Source organism: Protopterus annectens, chromosome 6.part0 (assembly GCF_019279795.1).
Source record: "Protopterus annectens isolate FY-2018-M chromosome 6.part0, PAN1.0, whole genome shotgun sequence".
NCBI classification, from domain to species: Eukaryota; Metazoa; Chordata; order Ceratodontiformes; family Protopteridae; genus Protopterus; species Protopterus annectens.
The window spans coordinates 414359006-414381339 of record NC_056737.1 but is presented as its reverse complement, the minus strand read 5'-3'; the positions used below and the strand labels follow the sequence as shown (position 1 = coordinate 414381339).

The window sequence follows — 22334 nt, the reverse complement described above, 5'->3', positions numbered from 1 at the left end:
ATGTTTATGGAAGACTTAAGTGTGCCAAGATTAGAGGAAGATGAGGCTCAAAAACTAATAGTTAAGATAGAAGGAGATTAGATAAAAATAGTGAGTCAAAATCAGTCTGCATGGAAGTCTCCAGTAGCAGATGATTTTCCTGTGGAAATTTGGAAGTTATGCGAGAAGAAAGTACTAAAGATCTGGAAGATTTTGTTTAATAATATATGAAACGAGGTAAAACACCAGCATCTTGGAAGAAAGCTGTGGTGGCTTTATTACTCAAAGAAGATAAAGACCATTTAGACCCAACCTTGAATATACCCATTTCAATTTTAAACTACGATTATAAAATGTTTGTCTATACTAGCTAAACAAATGGCAAAATGTATTACCAAAATTGACAGATATGGAGTAATGTGATTTTGTGGAGGGGTGGTAAACATTTGACAACATTAATAGAACAATGGTGATCCAAAGGGAAGCAAAATTTAAGAAAATGCATCTGTTGTTGGTAGGTCTTGATGCAGAGAAAGGATTCCACAGAGTAAACTGGGATTTTTTGAGTTGGGCAGTGGAAGTATTTGCATTCCCTGATACAATAATAAGGTTAACTAGGAGGATATAGAAGAACCAAAGTAAGAATTGAAGTGGAGGGTTTCTTTCTGATAAGATGTGTTTGACCAGAGGGATCAGGTAGGGGTGTCTTTATTCCCCTTTGTTATTTCCTTTATATTTAAAGCCATTGGCAAAGAAAAGATAATTACAAGGATGTAATTGGTATGGTAATCCAGAAAAGTTGGCTTTATTTGCAGATGATATTATTGTGTTCTTGATAATTCCAGAAAAAGACATGGTATTGTGGAACATTGAGACAGTTTCAAGTCTTTTCAGGATATAAAATTAATGAAGATAAAGCAAAGGCAATAGGTATAAATTATGTAGCTGCTCATTATTTGGTTCAGCAATACTCATATGTGTTGGACATGATAAGATGAAGTATTTTGGATAATGGATTAAAAAAGCTTCTTTTATGGCAGCTAAGTATATGTGGGAGGAAACTAAACAAAAGATAATAAAAAAACTGAGAAAATGGAAGTCCTTTTTTATGGATATGGACAGTAAGATACAAGCAGTGAATATGCTTTTAGTCCCTTTAGTTTTATATAAAGGTTGGGCATATTTTTAGCAACCAGAGGAGAAGTACTGGATAATAACTAATAAAGCATTGAAGAAAGTTATGAGGGAGGGAGAAGAGGGCATGAATTAAGTGGGATAAGTTGTTCTACCCAGCAGAATGTGGTGGTTTAGTATTACCAGTTTTGAAGTGGTATTTTAAAGCTGTACAGTTGAGGCTGATATACATAACACAAGCAAATCATTATAATTCAAAGTGGAAAAATATGATGTTGAAGTGTGAGGGGGGGGGGGGTTCAAGAAATTAGAGGAGAGTGGAAGTTTGGATGCAGATCCTTAAGAAGAATTACTAACCACCATATAGAAGAGTACATTAATAAATTTGCTAAATGTTTTCTAAGAACTAACTGGAGAAAGGAGATTTTACCAATATGGATAACTGCAAGTAGGTGTATAGACACTAGATGTGAAAGTAAGTTAAACTGATTGAATTCTTCTGTAAACCTAGAGAGAACAAAGGTCATGTCATGTTTTTTGGGATCATATTGAGTTGACACATTTTAAAATTTCCCTTTGGAGTACGCTGTCAGAAGTATTGGGGAGCAAATGGATGCAACTAAGGAAATAATTATTTTCTTCTCTTTACAGATAACGCTGATCAGACCTTTTTTTGAAACACTGTCTTAAGTGATAATGTAGTAAAAGGGTTTAAAAAAAAGGTATGATCAGCCTTGTCTGTAAAGCTATGGAAAGGATCCTTATGAAATTAATAAATAGGCACATGGGTAACCTAGAAACACTCAACCTATCCCAGTTTCTGATTCATCAAAGGTAAATCCTGCCTACTTAACCTGGTTGATTTCCACTTGTCTGTTGATGCTCTGTATGTGAGGCAGAGGTTGCCTGTTAGTAGCTTATATGATATCAAGTAGAGGATCAAGGTTTTGAAATGGTCTGCATAGTTTTGGTGATTTAGGCTTTTGTTTCTTTTTAGTGAGAGAGGATTGTGGTCGCTTCAGTTATTTTACACATTTGGACAGGTACATACCGAATATGGTATTATATTTAATCATCAACCTGATGAGGGCTGAGTACAGTAGAATGCTCGTATCCCTGGCCCTGGGTGAGGAACCATTAGATGTAAACAGTACAAGGAAACAACACTTCCTTACAATAGTGGATGCATAGTAACAGAGGACAGCTCATTGTCATCATAGGCTCATAGATCCCTGAATTTGGTATCAACTTTCAGTAGCCTGCTGTCAGTGTGACAGCTACAAGGCAAGTCATGCTCACCAAAGGGTGTGATTATGCATTTCTTGGCATTTCATTTTAGACCGTGATTTTTGACACCAGCTATTGGTTTTTGAAAGATCCTCCTGAATGATTTTGGTGTCCTCTGTGGAGTTTATGATGGCACCAAATTTACAGTCATCTGCAAACTTGGTCAGCCATAATCATTTAGCATTTGCTTCGATCTCAAAAAAATAATTGCCAAAGAAGAATGGCCCAAAGACTTATCACCAAGGTACACCACTAGTGACAGGTATTTTGAAGGAGGTAGAGCAGTGCACCCTAATTTCTTGGGTTCTGTTTGTGATGCAGTTTGCTGTCCATTGAGTTACATAAGGATTTTCTTTTAGCTGGGAAAGTTTTTTTGTACAATACCTGAGTGAGGGATGGTGTCAAAAGCCTTTGCAAAGACTAGGTATCTGTTGTATACTGATTTGCCCACACCCTTTGCTTCATTAATATTCTCGAAGAAGTCTACCAGGTTAAGTATGCAGGATCAAAGCTGGCTTGAAATGAGTGTGTGTAGGTTACCTGTGTTCTTATTTATTATTTGGTACATTAACTTTTGTATAGAAAAGCTTTTAGCACCCTCACTCAGGGATGGATGTGCATGTCTGTTTTCAGCATACATCATACTTTTGCCAACAGAGTTAGTATGGCACACCCATCTTTGGTACTCAACATTTTTTTCCTGATTGTCAGTTGGCATAATGGTCAAAGTCTTCTCCTCCCATGCACAATGTACATGGTTCAATGTTGACCTCCAGCCAATGCCTGTTTTCCCTATGTCTCTTTGGGATTCTTCCCACCTCCAAAAACAGGCTGAATAGTTCTGTCTCAAACTCACCAAAAGAATAGTGTTATAGGAAGCAGCACAGACTGTACATGGTGCCCTATGGGAAAGAGTTTTATAAACCAACTGCTTTTGGCATCTACTGTGGTGCAAATTGTCCTCATGATAGGAGAACACAGACTGTGTGCTGTGGCAGGGCTAGCCACTTGATGGTGTAAAATAAGGCTTTAGTGATTCATTTGTGTTGACTAATGTCGCTAAAAAAGGCATGGGTATTTGCTGGTGATAAGTGGGTTGAGGACCAGGCCTACTCCGACCTAAGCCAGGGAACCATGCTAAAGGTGGAAGGGGTGTGTGAGCTCCTGCTGCCGAGTGTGTGCCTGCCATAAATCCCAGTAGCTTTGGGTCACTAAGCTACTGGTTGGTCGGTGTCCATTTGCCTAGCTTGGATTACCTGGAATATCTCTGTTGAGCAAAAGTTTGACTTAAAACCATCAACCTGCTAAACATGAACTAAGAATCACTACACTCAGTCAGTGTAGGTTCACTGACGGAATGGAACTTGGAAGTGGATGACATGATGGTAATGAGCAGGATGGAAAGCCTATGTATTCAGGAGACAAGGTGGAAGGGCATTGCAGAAAAGTCATTTGGCTTGAGATCTAGAGTCTATTACTCAGGAGGAGGACAAGCTAGAAATTGTGATGAGGGCTAGGGTTCAGAAGACAGAGAGGGATGTCATCTGAATTAGTGACAGACACATGTCATTCAAACTTCAGCCTAATTATAGGGCGATATTCATAATCTCAGCCTGTACCTCACAGCAGGGCTGTGATAGTGAGGAAAAGAGTGCTTTCAGACTGTAATTGCAGGACCTACTAGATTGACAACATAGACTGATGTTAATAATGGATGACATAAATGCACGTATTGGGACAGACCTAACAGGATATGAGGATTGCCTTGGTCCACATGAGTGAGGCAACAAGGTTAAAGAAGGACAGGGCAGACTTCCAAGATGGTTGCACATTAAGTAACAGCTTACTTTCAGCTCTCCCGGTGTGAACACAAAAACTCAGAAGAAAGAGCCAGTAAACTTGTATTTTTGAGTAAATTTCAGTAATTGGCTAGTAAGTGCACTGCCTGGCTGCCAGCAAAAAAACAAATTCAGAGATCGTGAAGGAAAACAAATCACAAAAGGTGAGGAAAAATACTGACAGGTAAGAATTCTGCAGTTGTTCAGCAAAAAATACTGCAAGCTCCAGCTTTCATGCAAGAAATGACTTCTAGTAACCTAGAGGAAAAAATAAATCAAATGTACTCAGAGCTGATTAAAATAAATAAAACAGTGATGGAGTGTGTCAACTAAAATAACAAAAGGCTGGAAAAATGGAAGAAGCTTTAAACTGATATTCAGATGAGTTGATAAAACTGCAAAAATCAGAGGTCAAAATGAAGAAAAGGCTGGCTGAATGAGAGTGCTCAAGAAGAGATGTTTCAGAAAATAATAGAATGAGAGGACAAAGCATATAGGGAAAACCTGAGATTTTCTGATGTACCAGAGAAGCTGGAAGGAACAGACTGTATTAATTTTATGAAAGCACAAATAAGTAACTGGACTGGCATTCCACCACAGGAGTTGTTAGTGGAAAGGGCACATTGTGTGTGTGCTTCAAACCTGGCCATGAGAAAGCAACCTCGAACTTTAGTAGTAACAATGCAATCCTACAAGCAGAAGTAGTTGATTCTGACAAAATTGTGGCAGAAGGACAAAGTACTAAAAGTGTAAAACACTAGAGCGTTTGTTGAAAATGATTACTCGCTGTACACCAGGCAAAAGAGGAGTAAATTTATTCTACTAATCAGGGAATGTCAAGAAGCAGTGGTGATATTCAAGATGATGTACCCAGCTATCTTCAGAATATTCTTTGCTGGAGGGACAAAATCATTTTTGATGCAAAACATCCCGAGGAGGAAATTTAAAAGTTTGTCCAATAAAAAGTGAGCTGCTTCTTCTTTTGGTAATAAAGACCACAAAGTGAACATCCCAGTGAAGCCTTTTACAATGTTTCAATGGAAAATGCTTGAGAGAGAGAAAAAAGCACAAGAGTTGACTAAAAGAACCAAGAGTATGTTGGAAATGAAGCAGAGACTGGAGATAAACAGGAATAAAACAAGATACTCAGAAATTGACAAATAAATGTGAGATTACAAAGGATTAATTATATCTGTGAAACATGACAGAGGAAGAAAACCTAGAAATATTAGACTTTTTTGAATTTGCTAAAGTTGTGGAGGACTCTAAATCACATCCCCTACTTCACTGTCATTACTGTTTGGAAGAACACTTAGGAGGGGAGGAGGAGGGAGAGAATTAACTTTAAGCAAAACTATTTTTTTTCTTAACAGTAATATTTTTATAATGTATGATGTAATCTGCTTGCTATAAAGTAAAGTTTTCTGTTATTTTCAAGTGTAATGGGGATACTAAAGTAAACAGATGACCCTGTTTCTTTCTTTTCTTTTCTCTTTTTCGTTGTTCAGGTTTAAAAAATGTAGGCACTGCAACATAAAAAAAGGAAGAAAAATCAGATCAAAAGAGCATGATGCAAGAAAAAGTCGTGCTTTTTCTCATTCTTACATAGGGGAATGAGTGGATTAAGGTCCTTTGCTTGATCTAGTAACAAGTTTTAAAGGAAATCAAATGAAAAAGAACATTGACTATAATAAAGTTTTACTCAAGAAAATAAACAAGTGCTTGTAGAAGCAACTCTGTCTGGTTTTCATGTCTCCATGGAAACAGTCTGATAAAGAGCAATAAAAAGAGGATTCTTCTTGGCTAGGAGGCAGTGTTTTCTGAAAGCATTCAAGTGTTTTCCCAGTCAGGGAGTGGAATAAAAATAAGACAAAACCATGCGTCTTAGCATGGATAGCCTTCCTTTTAGGTTAACCCAAGTATGTGAGTGTGGCTGTCAGTTTTTGACAATTGTTCCAATAGGAGCATAAAACTTCAGTATTTGAAGATGTATATAGTGTTGTGTGTTAGTATTAAGTTCATAGGTTGAGGGATGTATTGGCGGTGTATTTGTTTTTATTTGAGGGCTTTCAATAAAACAAAACATTTTAAGATGGGACATAGGCTCAAGTGGATATAACACAAAACAACTGTATCAGTGTATGCTTGTACCACAAAAACTTGAACTAGATACTTAAAAAAAAAAGCTGTTACAAAAAAAAAAGTGGGAATAATAACTTTTTAACATAATGCCGCTTTCTATATTAAATGTAAGTGGTTTCACAGATATATGCGAAAAAGAGTAGTGAAATATATTAAAAATGTAGGGTGCAAATAGCTGTGCTACAGGAGACACATTTGGAAAGAACTGAACATGTGAATTTGATAAAGAAAGGTTTTCAGGACAGTTATTCAGCAGAATACCTGGGACAAAGGCAAAGGAAAAGAGGAGTATTTATATTAATTGCAAGAGGAGTTCCAGTAGTGATAGAATAGGATAGAAAAAGATAATAATGGTAGATTTGTAATATTAAAGGGCCACTGGCAAAGGAGGAGAATTACACTGGCATCTATTTATATTCCACCTAAAACTGCTATAATGGAGCTGAAGAAATTTCTGAGATAAATAATCAGCTTTTAACAGTGAATATTACTTGCAGGTACAGACTGGCATTTGATTTGCAGCAATGAAGATGTGTCTGGGGACCCAGAAGAGAAAATATAAGTAAGAATGGTAGATTTTAGAAGAAATTTATTAAAATATTTAATATGGAAGATGTGAATTCAGTAGTAGGAGTTTGGAATGAATTTACATACTATTTCTCAAGATGCAAAATTGGGCTAGGCTAATCAGAACTTGCATTTCACAGAAACGTGTATTTAATTGAACACTTTTAACTATTTCAGATCAAACACCAATAATAACTAAAATAAAAATGCAGGGTAATGAAATAAAAATGAGACACTGGCACTTTTCCCCCTATCTGTTGAAAAGAGAGGAATTTAAGGAATGGGTAGTAGAAATCATTTGGGAGTTATTAGAGAAGATAGAATTTTTTTCTGAAAATATAGCTAGGGAGTGGGATAAGATTAAAGTAGAGTTTAGAAATGGGAGAAATAAGAGAGAGAAAGAAAGAGAGATGTGGTTAAGTAGTAGCAAGAACTGTTTAGAATGACTGACAAATGTTAAATATTGCAGTATTGCAAAAAGACTTAAGGACATTTTCTATCCCAGAGCCATACATGAACTGAACGATGCTAAATACTCGCACTGAGTGCAGATAATAGCCATTTGCACTATAAGGTACATGTTTACATTCCTGTGTACCTTAGCTTATTCCTTTTGTGTGCAATTATACCCAAATGCAATAACTTAGTTGCTTACTGCATCATATTGCATTATATTGTATAGTTTGGTGTTGTGTTATATTGTATTTTGTTATTTATTCATGTTCATTACATATGAATGCACCTTAGGAGGATTGCTATAAATTTCATTGTACTTGTGCAATGGCAATAAAGAAAACGTATTTTATCTTTGTGGGAGTAGACATAGACAAAGAAGAGAAGCACTTGCAGAATGCTAGACAGAAAATAAGGGATTACCTGAGTAATATGCATGAGTTTAGAAAGATTGCTGGTAAGCAACTTTTTTTTTGTAATAACTCCAGAACACAAACACTCTTAGCACAATTACTCTGGCAAAAGAAAGTAGAAAGGGTGGTTGCCAAGCTTGGGGAGTGTATGACAAGGAAAATACCAACAGACCTTGTAGAAGTACTAGAAATATTTCAGAAATTTTATGAAAGTCTGTATAAAGCAGATAAATATAGAAATCAAGAAAGGGTACAAATGGAAATGTTTATGGAGGAATTAAATATGCCAAGGTTAGAGGTAGATGAGGCTGAACTACTAACAGTTAGGATAGGGGGAGATGAGATAAAAATGGTGACGTTTAACCAGTCCACAAGAAAGTCACAAGGAATAGATGGTATTCATGTCGAAGTTTGGAAGCTAGGAGGGAAAAACTAATAAAGATCTGGAAAGTTTTATTTAACAGTATTTTAAGAGGAGAAGCAGCTCCAACAATCTGGAAGAAAGCAGTGGTGGCTGTAATATCTAAAGAGGGTGAAGACATCAGATCCAGCTTCATATACTCCCATTTCACTCCTAAACCATGATTATAAAGTGTTTATGTCTATAATGGCTAAAAGAATGGCAAAGGTGATGCCAAAATTGATAGATATGGATCAGTGTGGTTTTGTGGAGGGGAGGCAAACATTTGACAACATTAACAGAATATTGATGATCCAGAGGGAGGCAGAATGTAAGACACTACCACTGTTGTTGGTGTGTCTTGATGCAGAGTAAGCTGGGAGTTTTTGAGCAGGGCAATGGAAGCATTTGCATACCCTGATAAAATCATAAGGTTGATCAGGAGGATATATGAAGGATTAGAGGAAAACATATAAAGAAAATAAGGGACTTATAAATTCAAGGATATAATTGGTATGGTACTCAGGAAAAGTTGCTCTATTTGCAGATAATATTATTTTTACCTGATGAAACCAGAAAAGGACGTTTCAGTATTGTGGTACATTTTGCGACAGTTTCTTGTCTTTTCAGAATGCAACATTAATGAAAGTAAAACACAGGCAATAGCTGTAAATTATGTACCCACACACAAATTGGTTCAACAATATTCATATTTATGGGGACAGGATTAAATCATTTATTTATTTACTGTGAAAGTCCACTGTGACAGAAGAGCCCATTTTCAGTGGAGGCCCCGGGAGAAAAGCTCCACAAGGCATTTAGTATAATAGCACATAATATTCAAAGCAGATAGTAGACACAAACAGTATTATACAAAAACAAAATAAGATGTATGCAACATACAATTTGTACAGATTAATACAGTTTAAGGCATACTTAGTAACTTAAGCAATTATATTACTATACATCTAAAGGAACATATAATGGTTAAAACAATCCTATTGCTTTGCCTTTCAAGGTGCTGTAAGAGTATAATCCAGAACAGTGGTGCTTGGCAACGTGTATTGAATTATTCCCTGATAGGCATAGATAGATATCTTATACATGTTTTATTTAATGGTAAAATAAAGATTAGAAGGAGTGAATATGTAAATAAAGGTGAATTACTTAAGATCTGGGGAATCAGGTGATGGAGGGATGAGAATTGAGACATCTACATTGCCACAGAGTGGAGAGGTGTTGCCACAGAGATTTTTTGGAGGAGGAGATATTACTGGAAGATCTGTTGGCTATTGGGAGAGCATTCCATAGTTTGGCAATGGAGAAAGAGTAGTCATGTACTAGCTGGGAGTTTTGGTTAGTGTGCTTGCAGGAGAAGTTGAATTTTAGATCTGAGTGGCTTATTTGGGTGATAGTGAGTTAAAATGGAAGAAATGGCTGGGCAGTCTAATGATTTGTAAATGATTTTGTGCGCTGTGATTAGTGGTAGATAGGTTAGGTAATGTGGAAGTTCAAGCTAGTTAAGCAATTGTAATGAGATGCAGTGATGGGAATAGTATTTTGCATTGGTTTCAAACTTGGCAACCTTATTCTAACAGGACTCAAGCTTGTTTTTTAGGGAGGACTGGATACTGGTAAGGAGAGGAGCACCATGCAGGAGAGAAGATAAGAGAAAGATTAAGGCAAGAGTTTGCTTTGTAGAGCAGTTAAACTGTTTGTCTATAGAGGGTGCCTAGTTTTTGGTGTGTTTTTTTGATATTATTATAGACGTGTAAGCCGCGGTGGTACAGCTGTAGCGTTGTTGCCTCACAGCAAGAGGTTCTCCTGTTCAATTCTCTGCTGGAGCACCTTCTGTGTGGAGTCTGCATGTCCTTCCCACGGTCGAGTGGCCTCTGAAAGACACGTGTAAATGGGCGTGCCTTTGATGAAGGTTGGGTGTCGGGCTGGCAACTCGGCACCATAAAAATCTACTGCCAATCATTAGCTGACCGGAGTACCGCTGTGGCGACCCCTAACCAGGAAAAGCCAAAAAGACAAACAATGACAAACAACACTATAGACATGGAGGTCAAATGTTAGGTTTTCATCCAAAATAACTCCTAGTAATTTAGTGTGGGAGACCACCTCTATACTGGTGTTGTTTTGAGAATGAATGATGAACTTTGTCTTGTTTACTGAGAGATTTTTCTTGGGAGTAAATAATGTCAATTTGGTTTTACTGGGGTTTAGGGCTAGATGATTATTGGCCATCCATATTTCAGTAGCAGTAAAGGCATTCTGGGTTATTTGCAGAAGTTCTGTTGTCGATTTGGCATAGCAAATAATGACTGAGTCATCTGCATATTGTACTAATGATCCATTATTAAGAATGGAGTAAAACTCATTTATGAAAATGCTGAGAAGAAGAGGTCCTAAGATGGAGCCTTGGGGAACACCTGTAGAAGACTCAAGCAATGGAGAGAAAGAGTTGAACCATCTAGTAGATTGTTGTCTGTTTTTAAGTAGTTGGCGAACCAGTTCAGAGTTGGGCAGGGCAATATTTTGGCAAAAGATTGGAGAGTTTAGTGAGGAGTAGAGGGTGGGGGACTGTAGCAAAAGCTTTTGAGAGGTCGAGAAGGAGTGAAGATGCAAATTTACCTGCATTTCTAGCTTGATTGACTGTGTCCATGAAGGAAATATGAGTGGTAGTCATGCTGTGGCCTGGACTAAACCCATGTTGAGTTGGGTTGAGGAGTTGTTTTGGTAGTAGATAGTTTAGAAGTTGATTATGGATACATTTCTCCAGGATTTTAGAGAGTGGGAAGAGAATAGCAATGAGTCAAAAAATAGAGATGTCTGTATTGTTGCCACCTTTGTAGAAGGGAAGAATGTGTGCTTTTTTCCAGATAGTAGATGCACAGGACTGTTGGAAAGATATATTAAGTGTGGTGATGGGATAAGCAATGGATCTAGCGGATATTTGGAAGTATTCTGGGGGTAAGTTGTCAGGGGAACTGGAACAAGTTTCAGTTTAAGGAGTAGTTTTGTTATAGTAGCAGTGGGTATGGAGGAGAATGAAAATGTACTTCGGAGCATGGATTAAAAATGATTCTGGTGTGGCAGCTAAGGATATATGGGAAGAGAGTAAAGAAAAGATAATACAGAAACTGAGAAATTGGAAGCTCTGTTATATGGTTATGGATAGCAAGATACAAGCATTTAAAATGTTTTAAGGTATTTTATACCCCAAGTAGAATCCAAAGAATGTTTTCTCAGGTAAACAGAAAATGTTGGAGGTATGATGGGGAAGAAAGAGGTAACTGGGAACACATTTTCTAGGAGTGTAATGCATTGACAGACTTTAAAGATTACCTGCAAACTACTCTGTCATAGGTACTGGATGAGCAAATTTGTGTAACTAAGGAAATGATTTTTTGAGTTATTATATAGAATTGGAATTGCCTAGACATAGTAAGGCCGTGCGGAGTTTAATTATGGTGGTTTCCAAAAAAAGCAATTACTAGAAAATGGAAATCAAAGTCTAAACCAACTGTACTAAAATTCATGAATATAGTAAAAGGGATAAACAACTGGAATTGGCATCTTTAGAAAAGGATAGGAGCAAATTACATATAAAAAATTGGGAATTGTGGGAACAATATACGCACGGGGGAATGAGGTTTAAAAGAAGGCAGATTTGAATGAGCTGTGTAAAGTTTGACAGTGACTGGCTAGATTATAAGTGATGTATAATGTTTACAACTAAAATAATGTCAGTATGGTATGTGATGTGTAATGTATCCAATTAAAATTATGTCAGCATGGTTTGTTTGCATTTATATAAATGTATGGTTGCATATGTCATACATGATAATTTAATAAAGATTTTCTTGTTTAACAAAAAAGGAGGAGAGGCCGTTCTAGACTTCTGTCTGCCAAATGGCTTGATAGTAACCAGCACATGGTTCAGAAAGAGAGAGAGTCACAAGATGATGTCAAGAGTGGCCAACATGCAACTCAGGAAGACTTCCTCCTAGTAAGGAAAGAGCACTGGTGTAGAATCAGTGATTGCATAGTCATCCTTTGTGAAACAGTTGACCCACAGCATAAGCCACTGGTTGCCATAGTCGGCTTCAAGCAGTGGTTGGAGAAGGCTCTAAGGTCAATAGAGGCCAAGGCTGTAGGTCTGTAAGACTGAGGAGAGAGCTCCACAGTTCATGGAATTCCTCAGGGCTCTAGCACCTCATGAAGAAGAGGAAATAGGTGGTGCTGAAGAAGAATGGCAGTACCTCAAAACAGCATGTGTCAGGACTACAGAACAGATATTAGGCTGAGCTAAATATGGAAATAAGGTACATAAGAAAAGTTGGTGGTGGAATGCAGGAAATCATCAAAATAAAGGAGTGCAGGAAGAAGTGGGAGATAGAAAAGATGGACCAGGCTAGGAAGGAGTACTGGATGACTAACAAACTAAGAAAGGAGTGGCAAAAGCAAAGAACAAGGCATCAGAGGCACTCTACCAGTTTCTGGAAAGCATGTCAGCCGCTGACACAAAGAAACTATATCAGGTTATAAGGTAAAGACAGAAAGATAAAGAATATAGTTAGACACCCTTCATAAAGGATGACAGCAACAACCTGCTCACCTATCCACAGGGCATCAAAGGCAGATGTAAGGAGTACTTCCTGCAGCTTCTGAATGAAGAAAAACCCTCAGAAGCTGTATTGTCCCAGACACAGCCTATGATGAGACAACAGGAGGAGCCCACCATAAAAGAAGAAAGAACAGCACTAAGGAAATTGAAGTCAGGGAAAGCAGCAGGCTCAGATGAAGTCATAACAGATATGATAAAGATGCTGGGTAAGATAGGGGAGAAATGGCTTCTAGGGGTGCTCATAGAAATATGGAGAGAAAGGCATATCCCAGATGACTGGAGAATTAGCATACTAGCACTGCTGTTCAAGAACAAAGGGGACATTCACAACTGTGGGCAATACAGAGGTATCAGACTTCTGTCACATTGCGTGAAAGTTCTGGAGAGGGTAACTGATAAACGAATACGCAGAGATGTAGAAAGTTAGATGGGAGATGATGAGTTAAAATTCAGATCAGGATGCAGCACAACTGACCCAATGTTTGCAGTGAGATAGACAGATGAGAAGAAGAAAGAGGTGAGGAAAGAAACCAACTGGGCATTCCTAGACTTGGAGAAAACATATGACAAGGTCACAAGAAAGCTGATTAGTGCAGTTCTGCAGTGGTTTCAAGTCTCAGAAACATTGGTAGAGTTAGTGTAGGCTATGTACAAGGATCCGGTAACTCAAGTGCGAACAATGTTCAGCCTTACAAAAGGGTTCCCTGTGGGAGTGGGTGTGCATCAGGGTTCAGCTCTGAGGCCACTGCTGTTGATGGGACTACATTAGCAAACAGGTCAGAAGGGACAGATCAACAAAGCTGCTGTATGCAGATGACGTGGCATTACAGAAAGGCTCTGAGTAAGAACTTCATCAAAGGATAGAGGAATGGAATGCAAAACTGAAGGCACATGGGATGAAACTGAGTACAGATAAAACTGTTGTAATGGCAGCAAATAGTGGAGTTCAGAAGTAGCTGAGAATTGAAACAGAAGGGACACTAGTGCAAGAAGTTTAACAGCTCCAGGTATCTAGAAGGGGTGGTTGAAGAGAAAGGAAGTCTGAATGAGGTCAGATGTAGAATCAGAGGGGCTGCAGCCAACTGGCACAGATCATCAGGTATAGTGTATGACAGAAGAATGCCAAAAAAGCTGAAAAGTAAGCTGTACAAAACAATGGTGCAACTAGTACTACTGTATGGCATGGAAACATGGACAGTAAAGGCAGAGCAGAAGAGGAAGCTAGATGTGGTGGTGGTGATGTGCTCAAGACAGGTGGTAGGATGCACACTGTGGGATAGACAAAGTAATGAGGACATAACAGCAGAAGGCAAAGTAGCTCCAATTGCATAAAAGGTCAGAGAGAACAGATTACAGTAGTTCAGCCACATGTGCAGAAAAGCAGAAGACAATCTAGTGAAGAAGACTTGGGACAGATCGGAATAAGGCAAGAAGAAATGAGGGTATCCAGCAAAGAGGTTGGCGGATTGTGTGAGAGAAGACCTGTGACAGTCAGGCATAAGTGTCAAAGTAGGCTGGAGAGTGGCGAATAGAGAGAGAGAGATGGGAACAGTTGACATGACACCCCAACCTCATATAGGAAATGGAAAAAAAAGGGGGTTGATTATGCTCATGTCAGATCTTGATCTTAGCATGCATCACTTGAGTTATTGTTTTCATTGCCTAAGTTCCTGAAGCATTCTAAGTAGTGTGGTCATCAGGTCACAAACCTGGACCTACCCCCCCCCCCCCAGTACTGTATATATTCCCTGGAAGAGTTGTACAATGTAAAGAACTGCCACAACTGCCAGCAATTCAACCTAGCTTACCCATAAGATATGGCACATGACGTTTACAGCCTGCAAAACCTCGCAAAATGTGGGATTTGTAGAGGAGGACAGTCTATGAAATCGTAGGAGTCTCATTCGTGAAGGGTCACAGGTCAGGATAATGTAGAGTATTTAAAGACCGGGAATCTATCAGTTCCTCTTGTCAGAAAGTCCATCTCCGATGTGGCTTCTATCACCAGTGAAGAGAGAAATGGAAAATGGTAAGAGAATGTAGCCAAACCCTAGCAGTGTTATGGCATTTGTCTGCAAAAAAGCTGAAATGTGCCAATTCGGTGATTCCATGAGGTTCATGGAAGAATGATGCACAGTAGTTTTAACATTTCTTTTAGCACTTTTGTAAATGTTCTTCACTCTCCATCCATTCTCATCCAGAGAGACTTATGGCTACATAACAGCACATGGGGTTATAGCCAAGGAGCTGATGAAGGCAATGACTGACAGCGTTTCTCAAATGAGAATGCAGCACCTTTCAAACTTCACAAGAAGCTGATGCTTAATGGTGCTTTAAAGTTGTTGCAGATCCATCCTGTCCAATAAATCATAAGAGCACATATACATTGCTATTATTATGTTGTAACGATGACTACCATTTACTGCTCTGGACACTCGCCAACTGTGGGAGTTATCTTTGAAAATATGTAGCATTTCAGTCTGTTCCTCAGTGAGACTACTACTTACACACTTTATCATAAAAACTGTGTTAACAGAACACCACATTATTTTCATTACTAACAGTCCCAATGCTGGAATAGTATATATTTTTTAAATCATACTCAAGGTTACAGTAACTTTGCTTTAATTGTTTGTAACCATGATTTTTTTCCCCTTGGCTCGATAATTTATCTTTAGTGTTGGTTTTACATGGTTTATTTGAAATTTCTTACAGTTGTATATAACACTTTGAAATTCCAAATAATGGTGATTTTTTTGTATATATTACACTTTATCACAATACCAAAGGATGGAGTGGACTTCACTCTTACCTTTTAAGTATTCCTAGAACCTGATATGACCATGGTGTATGCATACAGAACATTCAGTGCAGCATTCCTTTTTCTTAAGTTTTTATCCTTTCATTTAGCAAATTAAAAGTCATTTTGTGTTTCTTCTTTAATCAGGATTTTCCTTCAGTTTGCTTTTTTCTGCTGCTGAAGGTTGAAAAGTAATTATTTTGAGTGCATTTTGATAATTGCTAGTAATGTTCTTTTGCATTTATTTATAGATGTCTGCATTCTTTGACTGTCAAGCTCTGGTCCAGTCACTTCAAGAGCTACCACTCTATCTCCGTTTAAATGTAGATGCTGAGCTAGTGCAGGTATTGTATTCCATCATTCAGCGCTAATAAACATGATTGTATATGTTAAGTAATATAATAATACAAAATATGTACAAAATGAATGCATGTGTCTTGTTCAGATTATGTCATTGCCTACTTCTGGGCACATTAACTTTGTAGCAACACATAATGCAAACTGAAACCTTTTTACTTCTCAAACTGCCAAGACAGAATATTAAATGCTGGAGGTTTACAGGAAAAATGTACTTAGAAAGATAATGAATTTTCTGCTGCTATAAATTTAGTGTTGATAGTGTGTTGGGGACTCATGTTTGACTGTTTAAAACAGATAGCACAGTATGAATTTTCCCCCTTGATAAGGGTAGTATATAAATTGTTGAAATTCAGATGATAAACACTGTTGAAGTATAGACACATGAATGCTGAAACAGCTGCACAATTTTTTTTTAACATCATCAGGATGAGTATCTGATGTAATAAGATACTTTAGGTATACAATCAGTTTTGAAGAGTACAGCTGTCCTGAAATCATGACCAGTGCTTTGACAGGTCATTGTCAAGAGTGACATTTACTAGTCATGAGGTTCATTGTGGATATGGTAAAGCAATTCATTATAGAGAGGAAGGTAGGACTCTGGAACAGCCTTTGTCCAAGTGGAGATGACAGACACAGAGAATTCAAGCAAACTAGATACAAGTAAAAAAACACTGGTAACATACCTCTCAACTTGAAAACATCAAAAATCTGGACAAGGTCCATGAAAAATAGGTACAAATCGGTATGCTGATTAATGTAAAATTTGCATAAATAATTGCACAACCCCGCCCACTCCAGTTGTGGGATACCAACTTTCAAATGCAAACTGAAGAACAGAACCAAAATATAGCACAAGAGTCCCCCTGCAGCTATTCCACTGTCCCATTACCTGGCTATTTCACCCCATTTACCATAAACACTAATGTGTGTATAATGATTATTTGGATTTTATTTTTTTACATTTTATAGCACAATGCACAAACACTAACAGATATCTGCTAAACAAAGCAATACTGTCTCACAATGAAATAGACTTGGCATTAAAACTTCTCTGCCCTTGAAACTCACATTCATTGAAACAGCATTGAAACCCACACCACATCCAAAGAAAATGCATCTGGCCAGTGGTGGATAAAGATTACCTTTGGGCTGTTTTCAAATTAGAGGCCCCTTGCAAACAAAACAAGAAACATACATGTGTTCTTCGATACACCTTCCTGACTTTATTAAATTATATTCCTTGTATAATACATTACACTTGTTAGACTTAAGTTAGAGGGCATTTTAAATGTATTGTTTAAGCATTTTTCCAGTAAGCAATGAAACAAAAATGCATTAACCAATAATGACAAAACTGCCCTATTCAGAACATTTCCATCATAAAAGTCTACTTCCACACATAACTGCAATTCATATTTATTGTTTGAACATTTTTTCCAGTAGGCAATGAAGCAAAATGCATGCACCAGTAATGACAAAACTGCCCTATTCAGAACATTTCCGTAACAGTAGGCTATTGCACAGCTTCTTGCACTTATTTTCAATTGGGGGTGGGGGGCTAAAGGCCAAAAACCAGGGACACATTTTAAACATTGCTTGTATAATTTTGGAAAGTTGCTTGCATAAACTGTTATATTACCACCATACATTTCACTTTCTAGTCTTGAACCCAGAACTCTGTGCACTACAGTCAGAGCAACATACCACTAAGCTAAATCAACAGTTTCCTGAAAGACAGGAAGACAAACTGAAATGGCTATCATTTAGTGAATTCAGTTCTCACTTCTCACTATAGCTCTCAGCCTCTTAGCACAAAAATACAGAGCCAATAATGGAGGAATACAGCCCCCAAATAGGGACACATTTTAAATACTGATCTTATAAGCTTAGAAAATTGCTAGAATAAAAGGTTTTGTTTTACTGCTCCTGAAAACCAGAGATTTAATGAGGAACAGAACAAAACTGTGAGGCATAAATTCACAACTGACGGTGGCTAGGGACCTCTTTTTACCAGTACCCAAGGTACAGGGTTTGAGCCTGAGTACCTCTAGCCACCAGATGTATTCCATTGGGGGCATTTTTTCTCACACACACACACTACAACTCATTCTGATTGCAAAGCCAAAAAGAGAGAGGAATGGTTATCATCTACAAAGAAACCCTACACATTCAACAATACTGACATAACATTCCTAGTTTAAGGAATGTTAATATACTGATTTGGTAGACTCCACTGAGCCAAAATAAATCACATACCCATTTAAAATCCACCACAAAACATTCCCCCCAGACTTGAACACATCTTTTCCTGGATATCAGCAAACATCAAAATCATGCTAGGTAACATAAACATTAACTGAGACAAGGCACACAGTGTATTTGCTATTCACTCCCTGAACCCTTTTACACAACTCATAAATGCCACCACCCACTGTAGCAAAACCTTCAATTGTAACCTCAAAGACTACACCCATTTATGTTCTAAGGAACTACAATAAACACCCTCTAGTCACCATTACAATGTAGTTCAAAATTTATCTAACTTTATCATCAACTTCTTCATAAATGCACTTATTTGTTTAACTGGAATCAATTAACATACCTCACCCTTAACACAGACACAGATACATTCAATACCACTTTCTTGAATATTGCAAATGTGAGGGGCCTCTCTGAAAAAATGTTAAAGCAAATATGTTTCCTTGCTAAACCCATAATGCAAAACAACAATAAGGAACATAGATAAAACCTGGCTGCAATGACATAATAATCAGACACCTCAGGCTTTCCACATCTGCTGAAATGTATGCAATTAAGTCAAAACCTTAGCTAAAAAGGATAAAAAATGCCTTTTATCTTATCTTGCAGGAACCCTCCATTCTATATATAAAGCGGAAGACACTGTACTTTCTGCCTGGCTCAGCTCTGAAACACACACACTTGAAAACTCATTCTGTATATAATGTGGAAGACACAGTACCTTCTGTCTGGCTCAGCTCTGCATGGCTTAAAACGTAAATAAATCCTCCTCCTGCATGTGTTCTGCCCGAACGGCAGTCCTAGGGCTCAGCTCTGCAGTTAAATCCTGTGTTCAGTCATTGGCTCAGCTCTGCATGGCTTAAAACGTAAAGACATCCTCCTTCTGCATTTGTTCTGCCCGAACGGCAGTCCTAGGGCTTAGCTCTGCAGTTAAATCCTGTGTTCTTCCTGAACGGCAGTGCTAGACTCCTAGTGCATTTGTTCAGCAACAGTACCGTAGGACTTCCTCCCAGTATTCAAACAGATGCGTGGCATGCTGACGTCATTGCGCACACAATGACATCAGTTCCAAAAGTGCGAAAATCAAAAAAATAGATTGAAAAATTGGAAATAATGGTGTTCCACTTAGGAATCGTGGCACCCCATTATTAGGTTCATAGGTTCATATTAGGCTATCTGCCCTAGGGCATTTATAAGCCTAGCCAGAGTGTGTTTGGCTTTCGCCACCCATTTTAAATGAATTTTGCTATGCCCTTTTTCAAGGTTAGTATACTGTGCCTCTGTCTAACAGTGACACAGAAGTGATACCCGGGGTAAACCTACGATCTCCCATCCACTCATCAAGATTCCTCTTGAAGAGAGTCAATGAGGGACTCTGCCTAACCTGGACTGGGATTTTATTCCAGAGTGAAGGGAGCCTCTGGGTTATGAATCTGTCCCTCCAGCATGTCCTATTTATTTCAGTGCTGAGGTTCAAGTCTCTCGAGCGTGTAGCTTGATGGGATTTGGATTTTCTGAGGTGCAGCATGTCCATTAATTCCGGGTTGGACATGGCTTTATACGTAAGGCACAGATCGCCTCTGAGCAGGCGGTATGCCACTGAGTAGAGCTGGAGTTTCTTTAACCAGGCAGCATATGGCATCTGTTTGAGCCTTTTGATCCTCTTGGTGAGGTACTTTTGGGGTCTTTCCAGTTGCTGCAGGTGTCTGGTAAGGTACATCCCAAAAGGGGCATTGTACTCAATTATGGGCCTGATGAGGGATGAGTAAGGAGGCACGATGACCTCCCCTGATCTAGATGTGAATCCCTTCATGATTAGGTGGGCTATATAAAATGTTTTTCTAACCACTTTGGCCACATGCTTTTCAAATGAGAGATTGCTATCAACTTGGGTCCCCAGGTCCCTAATTACTTCTTTCTTACTTAATGGATTACCACCTATGTGGTAATTTGTCGGCACTTTGTTTTTGCCAGAGGGGATGACTATACACTTTTTGGCGTTTAGCTTGAGGCCATGGCTCTAGCAGCAGTTCTCTGTTTCTATGAGGCCCTTTTGTAGGATGCTTGTGTCAGCTGGAGAGTCGATGATGGCGCCTAGTTTGCAGTCATCTGCGAACTTGGCCAGCCACAGTCCTTCTGTGTTGGCCTGAACCTCCGAGAAATATAGACCGAACAAGAGAGGTCCCAGGACTGAGCCTTGTGGGATGCCACTTGTAATTGGTTTGGAGTCTGACATGGCTCCAGCAATTCTAACCATGTGGGTTCTGTCCTTGAGCCAGTTTGCAACCCATCTAGTGACATAGGGATTTATATTTAAGCTGGTGAGCTTATCTATAATGCCCGAGTGGGGTATTCTATCGAAGGCTTTTGCGAGGTCCAGGTAGGCTGTGTGGACCACCTTCCCCTCGTCAATGGCCTTGGTGACTGTTTCAAAGAAATCAACCAGGATTAAGAGGCAGGATCTGCCCTTAAAGCCGAACTGGGTAGGATCCAGTGTCTGTAGGTCCCCAATATCTTTATTTATGAGGTCCATGATGATCCTTTCCATAGCTTTGCAGACCAAGCTAGTGAGGCATATGGGGCGATAGTTTTCAGGATCCGTTGAGGCACCACCTTTGTGGAGAGGGACCACTGTTGCTGAACGCCCCTCTTTGGGTACATATCCTAAAGTAAGGCTGAGATTGAACATTAGTTTTATGTTTGGGTTTAGCTCTTCTTGGAGTTCATGTAGGACGCAGCCCGGGACACAGTCTGGTCCCATTGATGCTGTGTTTTTTGCTTTGGAGAGGGTGGCTCTTACCTGAGCATCTGAGATGTCAGGGGGGCAGCACTCTGCTGGGATAGATATTTGCCCTTTTGGTGGGGGGGGAGAAGTTTGCGCCGAACCTATCAGCTAGGATGTTGGCAATGTCTGTGGGTTTGGTGTATTTTTTGTCATTTTGGACTAATTCTGAGCATATCTGGGAATTCCCACCCAGGTTCCTAACATAACTAAAGAAAGACTTGTGATTATCCTTAGTGTCCTGTGCAATTTTTCTCTCGAAGCTGGCCTTAGATGATTTTATGAGTGCCCATAGTTTTTTGCTAATACTGATCAGAGATACCTTCCCTTTTTGGGATTTTGCTCTATCATGTAGTAGCTTCCTCCTTCTATTGTATAGTTTGTTTATGGCTGGGGTCCACCAGACAGGACGCTTGCCTTTGGAGGATTGGGTCTTGGTTTTATTTGGGATTGCATGATCCATGCATTCCTGAAGGTGTTCATAGAATGTGTTTATAAAGGATTCTGCGGCCTGGGCCGTATTTTCCACAGGCCCGGGGGCTTTGAAGGATTCCACCTCAGTTTTGAGGAGTGTGAAATTTGCTTTAGAGAAGTTTTTCACTGTGGTTTTCTGGGCAGGGGGTGGGGTCGGGATGTGAATATCCAGTGAAATTAGTTTATGGTCTGATCTTACAAGTGAGGGATACACTTCTGGTCTGGAGCATAGAGCCCTCATGTTGGTGATGATCAGGTCCAGTATGTTTCCCCGCTTGTGGGAGTGGTAACAAGTTGTTCCATAGCATTTGAGTTTATAAATTCTAGGAACCTTTGGGCTAGGGTGTTGGAGCTAGAGTAATGCTCCCAGTCTATGTTTGGGTAGTTGAAGTCGTCCAATATAATGGTGTTTGGAGAGACCTTCATATTTTCCAGTGTTCTCAGGAAGGCCGAGTGGGGTTCCTGGGTTTGGGAGGGTGGTCTGTAGCAGGTTATAAACTGGAAGGCAGTTTTACCCACTGTTAGTTTCACATGGATAGTCTTTGATGCTTCGTGCTGTGCCACCAACCTGGAGGTGTGGGTATCTTTGACGAATATTGATACTCCCCCTCCTTTTGTGGTTCAGTCCAAGTTTTGGGGCCGAAAAGCATGGTATGAGGTATAACCTGGTAGTGCTGGGGTGCTCTCGGGAGCCTTGAACCAGGTTTCTGTTACTGCACAGATATCGATGTTCTCCATGCTAAGGAGAGTTTCAAGTGCGTGCATCTTGAGGTTTAGACTTCTGGCGTTGACTAGCATTACTCTTAGATT

At 39.1% G+C, this 22334-nt stretch overlaps 1 protein-coding gene across 1 annotated transcript in view; it reads left to right on the top strand.

Annotated features, from left to right (window-relative positions):
- AVEN (apoptosis and caspase activation inhibitor) overlaps nt 1-22334 on the top strand; it is a 174042-nt gene that overhangs the window by 83680 nt on the left and 68028 nt on the right. Inside the window, exon 2 of the mRNA XM_044074156.1 lies at nt 15898-15990. Coding sequence (XP_043930091.1) covers nt 15898-15990 — 93 coding nt within the window. The remainder of the gene's footprint in view (nt 1-15897; nt 15991-22334) is intronic.